Source organism: Anthonomus grandis, chromosome 15 (assembly GCF_022605725.1).
Source record: "Anthonomus grandis grandis chromosome 15, icAntGran1.3, whole genome shotgun sequence".
Taxonomy (NCBI): domain Eukaryota; kingdom Metazoa; phylum Arthropoda; class Insecta; order Coleoptera; family Curculionidae; genus Anthonomus; species Anthonomus grandis.
Genome location: NC_065560.1, coordinates 12364888 through 12376209, shown reverse-complemented (window position 1 = coordinate 12376209; position 11322 = coordinate 12364888). Strand labels below are relative to the sequence as shown.

Genomic DNA, 11322 nt, shown 5'->3' with positions numbered 1-11322 from the left:
AGGTTAAAAAAATAAAACTAGGCAATTTTTGGATAAATTATTATTGATAACACACCTAACTATTAAAGATTCATTCTACTACTTCCCAAGGTTTTTCTGGTCTCTCCAAGTCCCAAGGATAAGCTGAGAAGAATTGTGGAGGTTCTTCTAGCTGCACCCCACTTTCTTTCAATGCTTGTAAAAATAATGCAATTTTTCCATCCTTTTTTGGTGGTTCTATATTACAACTAATTTCAGTAATACCTGTTTGAAGGCACCTAAAGCCAAGAACCTAAAAACAGTAATATTATATAACAATGATATATTACAATTTTTCTTGTACCATACCCTGCCTAAATTTACAAATGCTGATGTGTCTTTTGTGCTGTATAAATACTTCTTTATGCACCACTCTGATGTACTTGCCCTTAATACTTCCCCATTTTCAAAGTGGTTTATTGATGCGGTAACATATTTGCCAGTGACTTTGAGATCTAACCTAGAAAAGACCATCGTAACTTCTTGCGACAAAATTCAAGAACATCTTTCTTAAATGAAATCAAACAAAATAGTTCCAGTTTTGAGATTTTGAGCTAATTTTTTTATTTAAACTTAAATATTCTAGTATATCCGCCATACTTAAAATATTGATTTTTAAATTTTATATTGCGAGAACATTCCTAAATTTCAAAAGAAATTATAATCAATAAATCATTAACGGAAGTCATTGGAAGGATTGTATAACAATGTTTTACACCAACTAAACACATTGTACATAAATATATCTTAAAGACTATTTATAATAAACCAATGCTTTTCCCAACAGATCAACTATTTACAGAGTAGATAACGAACTTAACGGCACTATACATTACAATAATCTTTTAATATAGGGGAATGGTGTACAAAATGACAGGGTTTTCAAAAATCAAAATTGTCTATGAACAAAAAATATTTTAATTCTACAAAAGTAACAAAAAAATACAGGCATCTCTATTCTATTTTCCAAAATAAAAATCACTAAAAAAACTGAAAAAGAAATTCGTTAAAATAAAAGTTCGTTTTACCCTCCTAAGTGGGTAAAATGACATATCTATTAAATATGGCCAAAAATTTCTGTAGAAAATTAATTATTGCAACACAGTTCACAAATAAACATCTTAGTTTTTTTGTCGACTCCAGCACACTCAGCGTGTGCCCATTTCGAGCAAGAACAACATTGCAGCCAAATTTCCTTTTCTTTTGACCTTTTAAATTCTTCCACACAGTAAATGCAAGTACAATCTTCGTCGTCTTCTATTAAGAATGGGTTGTTTTCAGAGTCAGTGTCAACAAATACCTTTTTAGTTGCAGCTCTTTTTTTATTTTCGACTGTGGGTGTAGTTCTTGATTTTGCTTCCTCCAAATTTGGAGTAGAATTTAGCACGGTAGTTCCTTGACGCTTTCTCGGCTTTCTCTTTCCCTGGCCTGAGATAAATGGTCCTATTGGAATGGGGCTCAGATCGGAGACAGTAACGGCAAGTAAACTTTTATTTTGTTGATCTGATGTACTGGGGATTACTTTTTGAAGATTGGTTACGTCCTTTAAATTGACCATCCCGCTTGAAGTTTGTGGAGAGAGTAGATTTGTTGTCTCTGCTGCTTGAAACATGTATTCTGGAAATACATCAGGATTTAGTGGGCATATTCCGGTTTTAGAAAAGCCGTTGGTTGCATTTTGAATAGTGGCAGCTTTTCCATATGCTTCATTAAGTAAGGCACCTATTTGAAATGGCGTTACAACTCTGCCTGGGTGTGCCTTAAGCCACTTGGTTATAGCTTGATCGAAATAGGTTTTTAAGGGACCGAAGAATGAAACATCAAGGGGCTGCAGTCGGTGGGTGCAGTGAGGAGACAAGCAGAGCAGAACAATACCATGTTCTTTGGAGAAAATCAGACCATCAAGGTACTTATGGCTGGAATGGCCATCAACAATTAAAAGTCTGATGAGGCTTTCGTAAACTTTTGAAAATGTTTTAACCTATAATAAAATACTGGTCCAGTCATCCAACCAGACTTCTGAGCAATGCCAAGAGTCCCTGGGGGAACATTATCAGTATTTCGTTCTTCATGTTTTTTCTGGGAAATATTAAGGCTGGTGGGATAAAATTACCATTGGAACTCATGCAGCAAACAACGGTTACATGGGATCCCCTTTCGGCACTGGTTATGGATCCTACTTGCTTACGACCTGTTGTTGCAAATATTTTTTGAGGCTTTTGCACAGTAGAGAGTGCTGATTCATCGACGTTATATATGTTAAATAGGTTGATATTTTCTTTTTTAATCACCTTTTCTAGAATCTCAAAAAAACGAGCAACTTGTGGTTTGTTGAAAGCCTGGGCTCTAGCAGCAGATGTCGCCTCTGGCTTACGTAATGCTATATCCGGATTTCTTCTTCGGAATTCTCGCAGTCAATCTTTTCCTGCTGTTTTCTTCTCACGGTTAAAGTTGTGTTGAAAGCCATTTTTAAAAGCTAACTGGTAGGCCAAGCTTAACACATCCTTCCTTGTCAGTCCAAAAAATCTTGACTCTAGAAGTTTTAGATGTTCAACTAACTGCCGTTCTACTTCTGGTGGAAAAGTAGGCTTAAATCTACCGAGGCGTTTTTCCCCCGTCTTTATTGTTTTATTTGTTTTTAAAGCATGTCTTCGTAGGGTTGCTTGTGGTACCCCGTAAGTCTTAGATGCCTTTAACCAGCCCATTTCACCATTATTGACCGCTTCTATGACTTTTAACATCGAAACTGTCCTCCATGACTGCCTATTTGTCTTTCTTTCGTACAATCGGGGCATATCAATCTGCAATAACGAATAAAAAAATTATTTCTATAAGTCGGGCAAAATGATATACTATGTCATTTTAGCCGACAACGCACTATGTCATTTTACACGACTAGAGAAAACAAAAAAAATATATTTTTTCTAATATTTGCCTTATTCCTCTTGTAAATCTCTTATTACTAAATGTTAAAAAAAATAGTTTAAATAATCAGTTAAAATAAAACAACTTACCTAGCGAAATGTTGTCTAGTATTATAACCAAATTAAACAAACCGCGAAAAATATTATTTTTTGCACCACAAATTTAGAAATATCGAGCGTACACCTCCGTTAGTGAGCAGAGACAAACTGAAGTGGTTGGAACCTGTTGGGTAAATAATTTATGATCTAATTTAGCGCATGCGTATATTCTTACGACGTTAGCAAGTTACATATAATAAGTATGTCATTTTACCCCACTATGTCGTTTTGTACACCTTTCCCCTATTAATTTCAAACCTCATATAAAAATCAATATAAATCATCTATAAAACAAGATCAAGGGCCAAATATTAGCATTCCAAGTAGTTAAAAAAAATATAAATTTAAAATTTTATATATACTTAGCACCAAAAACTTACATCTTCTGCCTTTTATAGTAAATTGTCTGATAATATACTTGTATCTTGTATGTAAGTTCATATTTAAAAACATTTGTTGCAGAACTGTTAGAGGAGAAATTTTTATTTGTTTTTTTTTTTATTGTGCAGTCTAGGTCTTTAATACGGTTTTTTGGTGAAGGAGAAAGTTAGAATCGAGTATATGATTGATCACAATAGTTTAAGGGTAATTAAGTAGTTTTATTAAAAATAGAAAAAGAACTGGAAACAACCTTTCTCTGAAATATTAACGCACACAGGTGTTTTATGTAAACCTAGGCGTTAGATTAAAAACAAATAAATGTAGTAATAAGATTTTTTGTTTGTTAAAGACACATTCTGTCAATGTATAACCTTACATTTAACAAATGTGGTAGGGAGCCAGGGTATACTGATCCCTTCAAATAAATAGATAAATATACCGCAAAGTGCACTTGAAATGTAACCCTAAAAATGTTATAGTGTCTAGAACGGCTTGAGCAGAAGTCCCGTCGGGGATAAAACTAATGAAAATTTATTTTTATGTAAATTATGGCGGGAACTTGGAGGAAAACAGATTGGTTCTTCAATGTCGAGGAACTCTTTGCGGCTGAGCAAGCAGTTTTTGAACTCGAAAACCTCCCTTTACATAATGCTTTCCAAACCGACATGGAAGACAGTTATTATGAAGGAAAAAAGGGATAAGGTGAACTATTTTGTAGACGCCCAGAACGAGCAAAACACTAAAAATCTGCATTATGGATTACTAAACAGAAGATGCATTTAACAGCTAATGATAAACAAAGGAAAGATGCAGTCAACAGGAAGTGGAAAAAAAGGAATATAATAATTCCTGAATATTCTCTACATGAATGTCCTGTAGAAGAGCCTTTGCACTGTCAAATTTATACTGAATATTTTTTTACTTTGCTTGGATAAAGGATATATATGTTACAAAGTAACCTTAGTGCTACCCAAACTCCTAAATTCGAAAGAATCTGAGCTGCTTTCTTTTATTGGAATAAATTTTTTATGAGATATCATTGCCTCCCCAGTTACAAACACTATCTTATCTAATCTCCATATAAATGACTATTCTTTTATTACACAAAAAAATAGAGATAAAATTTTCAAAACAGGTCCTCTCATACAACATCTCAATAGTCGATTTGATATGCCATATAATGGCTCCCGAGAACTATCGGTAGATGAAAGTATAATTCTATTTAAAGGATCCTTCAGTCTCAAACATATCAACTCACCAAAGGTAATAAAAAGGGACTATAAATTCTGGTGTATTGCAGACCAAAGTGGATATAGAAATCAATTTGAGGTGTATCAGGGTAAAAATAAAGTTAGTGGAAAGAAGTTTGAATTGGATGGAATTGGGGAAAGACTTGTACTTTCCCTCAGAAATATGTTGAAATCGTTGGCTAACAATAATCGCCTTGCATTTTTAATATTGCAAGTCAGACCATTAACAGCAGCCAAAAACAAGAGTAATTCAAGATTGGAGTCCTGTGGAACACTAGAAGTACTTATGAAGATACATGACTTGGATGACTTTAATTTCAACATATTGGAACTCACAATTGAGATATGACTGAATTAGATAAGTAATAGAAGATTTTAATTGTACACTATCTCAGTCCAACCAATGCTTTCTCCATATCCATATAGATAACATCCACCTGGAATTTTCCATAAATCACTTCATGGAGCAATTGTCAGAATGACAAAAGATTAGTGAAAGTTGATTTTTTGGGCATGTTAACATGAAGTAATGTGACCACCTATATAGACTGAAATTTGTTCCTAGATATAGATAGGTCATAGGTAATTAATATTAATTAATAATAATTAAAAACTTAAGAATTGTTATTGCCTAATTTATAGTAAATTTAAATTTTTATTGTAATATGAGGGTACTATTTTTGGATTTTATCTGTTTGTATCCTGAAGACTTTATAAATAAAGACCTTTGTAATAGATTTACTAATTAACAACCTCAATATTCTGATATATCACTTGATGTGAATTTTATTTATTATTAGAAAAAAAAAATACATAAATTCTAATTTTTCAGTAAGTAAATGAAATAATTCAATAAAAGTAAATTTAGCAGCAGAGGTTGATGGATAGTGTACTAGGTCCAGACCTAGCTCCACATGCACCTGGGCAATGTTATTGATTCAAGTTGTAATTAGGTACAGTAATAAAATTATAAATAGTTTGATTTGTTCTTAAAAATTTACACTTTATAACATGTTACCCTGAATTTACATTATACATTGTATTTCTAAGTGTTTATATAATTCTAACCATATGCAATTTTCATTTTATATTGCATATATATTATAGTAAGTTTTGTCAGAACTTAGGCCTAGGAATGAAACACTATTAGTTTAATGCAACATTTCGCTGGTTTAATTCTAGCTTCCTCAGGTACTGAAAGAAATAAAGATATGGATTTACATATTTAGTGTACATACTTTACATATTATAGTGTTTAATTCCTACTCCTAGGTTCTGACAAACCCTAATGTTTCACTCACAAAAAAAGTGCAATATATTGCAAGGTTGATATATAAGATAAAAGTTGGAATAGGGACCTTAAGAAACACTAAGGAGGGCAATATCATCATTAAATGTCCAACCAAATGAGAAATTAAGAATTTTAAAAACAAAACTGTAAAACAACCGCTGCCAACTTACACAGTAAAGGTTCCAACAAAAGCAGCACCAAAAATCAAGATCATTGGATATACAGGGAATCAATCTTCTGATGATATAGAAACCTGTATTAAGGAACAGAACTCATGGATGAGCAATCATGACACCTTTGAGTTACCTTTGTGAAACAAATAAAACACAAAAATTACGCAAATATTCTTTTTGACTGTTCACTTAGTATATTTAAAAAGGCATTAAGTATTGGAAAAATGCATGTAAACTATGAACATTATCCTGTTTACGAAGATTTAAATGTAAGTCAAGTGCCAGGGATACTACCAATAAATGTTATAACAAAATGATCTGTATAGAATGTTCTGGAAACCACCAGACGAATACATGTAGCAATCCGAATAAAAAATTTATTAAATGCATAACAGCCAACACAAAATTTAATACCCAGTATGACACGAAGCACTCTGCCTCTGACAAGCACTGTCCATCCACCAAATTATCACAACAAACTTCTAAAACAAATTAAAATGGATAATAAATTTGATGAAGTGCTCCAAGAAATTGATGATGTTGATAGGGAAAGCAGATGGCAAGGATTAATAATACCTTAAGTGTAAAGAGATTTATTGAAATTCACATCCCTCAAGAAACTGTGCTTGGGCCAATCTTGTTTATAATATACCTGAATGCTCTTCTTAAATTAAGAAAATATGAATGGTAAAATAATTTCCTATGCTGATGACATGGCCCTATTTTCTGAAGGGAAGTGATAACACTTATATTGATTTTTTTTCCTATTGCTTTTTTTTTCTTTTCATTTTATTATTGTGATTCAGCTATTGAGGTATGGGTTTGTGATAGTTGTGTTTTAGCAGTAGAAACGTAATATTGTATGAATAGGAAAGAAATAATAATTAAATTTCATTTATAATGCATACAGGTGTTCTCATTTAGGCAGCATATGAAACTTAGCAACTTATCTGTACTATCTATATATCTTTATATATAAAAAGACTTGTCCTAACTGATAATTCAATGTACAGCCCAAACGGTAAAACCTAGAAATATGAAATTTGGGGACAACATTCCTATGGTTATGTAGGCATCCGCTAAGAAGGGATTTTTTGAAATTCCAACGGGAAGAGGTTGAAACCACCCCTTATGTATCATAGCTTCAAAATAATGTAAATTTTTAAAAAACGATGCAACACCCAACTTCCAATTTTTTGTTTTTTTTTATCCTTAAATTCATAGCTTTTCAAAAAAAAAATGCAAAATAAATTTCATGTTGATGAAAACAACAGATTCTCGAAAATTCTGCCACCCTGAAGAGGTGAAAACTTCTTATACGAAAATTCTTTCATTTTAAAATAATAGCTTTGAAAATTGATATTCTTATATATTATAAGAAGGCAAAACAAAAAATGTTGTTGTACCAAGAAGTCCGTCAGTAGAACTTTTCTTTTACTTTTAAATTCCATGTGAGCAACGCCACAGGGATTCAGCTAGTATATAATTATTTATTTATCTAACAAAATTACAAAATTAATTATAGCCCTAAATGTATATAATTATTCTGCCATCAACAAATATATTAATAAGATATATAATAAACTTAATCTATTAGATATCTAAATTTTCTATAAATCAACAATATATCTATCTAAATGTATATTAAGGATAAAACTTCCAGAAAAATTTAAGCAGAAACTAACCTTGGCCAAAAAAAAATGAATACAACAATATATAGTTTTTCCCAGTTGAGTAAAAAAAAACTATTAAACAACTAAAAACATACCATTAAAATAATCAAAATAAGAAAAGTAAAACCAATAAAATTTATTTGGTACTCAACGAGTAAACTCACTGAGACATCTTTTAAGTTTTGAAGGCTTTAAGTACAGATGTAAATAGCGCCGCAGCGGAGATAGTTAGATCCACAGAATAGTGCGGAGCTATTTACATCTGTGCTTTAAGTCCACTAAGTCAAAAGCCTGATTAAATCTATTTCCCAACATGTAGAGTCAATTAATTGGAGAAAATTTACCATAGTTTGTATGGTGACATTCAACCAGAAAAAGGGACATCTCTCTAAGGACTCTGGTATTGCACCTCAAGTTTATCTGTGATATGCAATTCAGGGCAATCAATAGAATTATTAATATATATATATATATATATATATATTATTATATTAATAATGCTATTGATTGCCCTGAATTGCATATCACAGATAAACTTGAGGTGCAATACCAGAGTCCTTAGAGAGATGTCCCTTTTTCTGGTTGAATGTCACCATACAAACTATGGTAAATTTTCTCCAATTAATTGTATATATAATAATTGTATATATATATATATATATATATATATATATATATATATATATATATATATATATATATATACAGTTATGGTCATATAAATAGCACACTTTTCTAAATTGCGATAAAAAATATTAAATACCATTTTCTATTTTTTTTATAATATATTTAGCTTAGATGTTCTACAAAGAGTTGTATTTAATTAAAATTAAAAGAGTATTTTAAATATATAAGAAACATAACAAAAAAACTAAAGAAATGCTGGCCATTTAAATAGCACACTTAAAAAATATTTACTTTCACCAAAACCAATTTAATATTTTGTTGGGTATCCTTTATTTTTTATAACTTCACTTAATCACTTGGGTATTGACTCCACCAATTTTGCACACACGCTTGCCGGAATACTGTTCCAAGCCTCTTGGAAGTTTTGCCATAGTTCATCCAGATTTGAGGGATTTAATACCTTAATTTTGGTTTTAACCACAAATTTTCCAGAGGGTTCAGGTCTGGGCTTTGTGGCGGCCATTCCAAAACATCTACCACATTTTTAGTAAACCATAGTTTTATTGATTTTGCAGAATGTTTTGGATCATTATCGTGCATGAACTTACATGTAATTGGCATAAAATGCTCCATGTATGGTTCCATAACATTCTGCAAAATCTCCCTATACTCGTATTGGTCCATTATTCCCTCTATACGATGAATAGGTCCAACACCATGCCATGACATTGCTCCCCATATCATAATTGATCCTCCTCCATGCTTAACAGTTTTAATTGTGTACCTAGGGTTTAAGGCGATTGGGAGGACGTCTAACATAGCATTTTCCATCATTTCCAAATCTATTAATCTTGGTTTCATCGCTCCATAATATGGTTTTCCAAAAATTAATGTCCTTATGTATATGTTGTTTAGGAAATGCCAATCTTTTTTTAATATTTCTTTTTGAAACAAGTGGTTTTTTCCTAGCTACACAACCTTTGAGATCTTTTTTACATAATCTTCTTCTTATTGTTCTTGCAGAAATATTGACGCCATATTGGTCTGCTATTTCACATTTTATTTGGGCGGAACTTAAAAATGGATTACCCTTGCTTATTCTAATAATAATTTTATCCATGTTATACGTGGTTTTTCGAGGCCTTGTTAATCTTTTCTTGTTCATTGTGCTTTGAGTGGTCTCATAGAGAGCCAGAGCATTATAAACCATTTTCCTAGAGCAATTTAAATCTTTTGCTATAGCAGAAATAGAAAAGCCTTGATTTTTCTTTTCTATAATAAGAGCTCTCCTCTCTGGTCCACAATGTTTCTTTCTACCCACTAAAAACAAAACTACTCTTGACAATATTCAAAAATTTAAAAGTTAAAATAATACTTACTAATTAACACTCGATATATTTAATAAGAATGAAAGGTGTGCTATTTATGTGTCCAGCCTTAAAACGTTAATATTGGAATGAAATTCTGTATGTGCATATATTTTTAAAATAAACATAAAGTCTTGCATATTAGGAGGAGATTAACTGCTTAAATATTTTCTTATCAGTCAGGAATTTGTTTTTTGTAAGTAGTATATGAAAAGGCTAAGTGTGCTATTTATGTGACCACAACTGTATATAGATATATATCTATATTATATTATATTAATAGTTGAAGCAGCATCTCGACTTCATAAATTTTATAGCACTAGCACAGAATTGTTTGTTTAATTTACATCTAATTAATATTATAGATTCTGATCAAAAAACATGTGATATATATGTCCATCATATTATTGAGAAACTTAAGAACTAATTAAAGGAATTAAATGTATTATTGGATTAAATTTGCATGTGTGAGATTAACAAAATAACTATTCTCTGAATCTCAAAAAGCTGTTAATTGAACAATTCTCTTCTGAGTATTAACTGATTAGTCAAAAATGCCAACATATAGCCTATGGATCTCTATGAATCTTTAACAAAACCTAAGCTTGTAGATATATGAGCTGAAAATCTTAGCAAAAATTAACATATCAATGATTCCTTACTTGTGCCAGTAGTTTCGGCCTGGTTTGTCTACATGATAACCATCAGGCTTATAAGCGATTCTCATCCTTTCCAAGTTTCTGGGATTTCTATTTTGAAATACAGGATTTATTTCATTGTTTTGTTTGGTTGTACTGGCACTTCTTGCTTGTAGGACTGGTGTGAAGAGTCGGGGGCAGATGCGAAACACTTGCATGACCAATTAAGTATTGAGCAAAGTTTAATGCAGTATTTTGTTCCTAAAAGGAATTTATTAGTGAAGTTCTCTTTCAGCTAAGAAACATAAACTGTAGTTTTCCCGATTTTATATAATATTATTTTGAATTTCGAACTAGAAAGCTAGAAAAAATTTTTAGGTTAGGTTTTGCCTTTTGACACTAGGAAAAACTTGTAGACAGCATAATGAACTGATGTCCGATCTGTTGACAGCAACCTATTTATTAGTCCGCGCCCTGTGTTATCTAATTTGATCAGTATAATGCCTGTATCTCCTAAAATTTCCAAGGCATTTTAATACCTTTTTGTATCAATATTAATAATGAATATTTAAATCGATTTATGAAAATTAAAAGCCTCTATAAAAAAAGTTTTTTTCGTAAAAATTTATTATTTGGTCAAATTTTAAAGTTAATTAAACGTCTTTATACGTATAATTTAAAATAAAGGGATATAGAAAGATAATGTATTTTATACCAAAATATACAAATCTTGGATGCCTTGATACTTACAAACTAAACGATAAGTATTAAAAACTTTTTGATCTCTACACATACAAAGGATATATGTATACGTGGTAGGTACAGTTAAAAAATGAAAATAAAATAGTTAACATACTCAACATAACGTAAGACACAAAACT

The 11322-nt window shown here is 31.3% G+C and overlaps 1 protein-coding gene across 1 annotated transcript; it reads right to left on the bottom strand.

The window, feature by feature from the left end:
• Window positions 1-25: 25 nt before the first annotated feature.
• Window positions 26-10844, bottom strand: LOC126745071 (39S ribosomal protein L18, mitochondrial). Its single transcript, XM_050452758.1, has 3 exons — window positions 10466-10844; window positions 328-478; window positions 26-271 (listed from the first exon to the last, which is right to left on the bottom strand). The coding sequence occupies exons 1-3, from the start codon at window positions 10657-10659 to the stop codon at window positions 71-73; spliced, it is 546 nt and encodes a 181-aa protein (XP_050308715.1). The 5' UTR covers window positions 10660-10844; the 3' UTR covers window positions 26-70.
• Window positions 10845-11322: the final 478 nt, after the last annotated feature.

Coding starts and splice junctions, on each gene's coding strand:
- LOC126745071 (XM_050452758.1), bottom strand. CDS start 10,659: ATGCAAGTGTTTCGCATCTGCCCCCGACTCTTCACACCAGTCCTACAA. Junction 479..10,465: donor GGCCGAAACTACTGGCACAA/GTAAGGAATCAT, acceptor GGTCTTTTCTAG/GTTAGATCTCAAAGTCACTG. Junction 272..327: donor CATTTGTAAATTTAGGCAGG/GTATGGTACAAG, acceptor TACTGTTTTTAG/GTTCTTGGCTTTAGGTGCCT.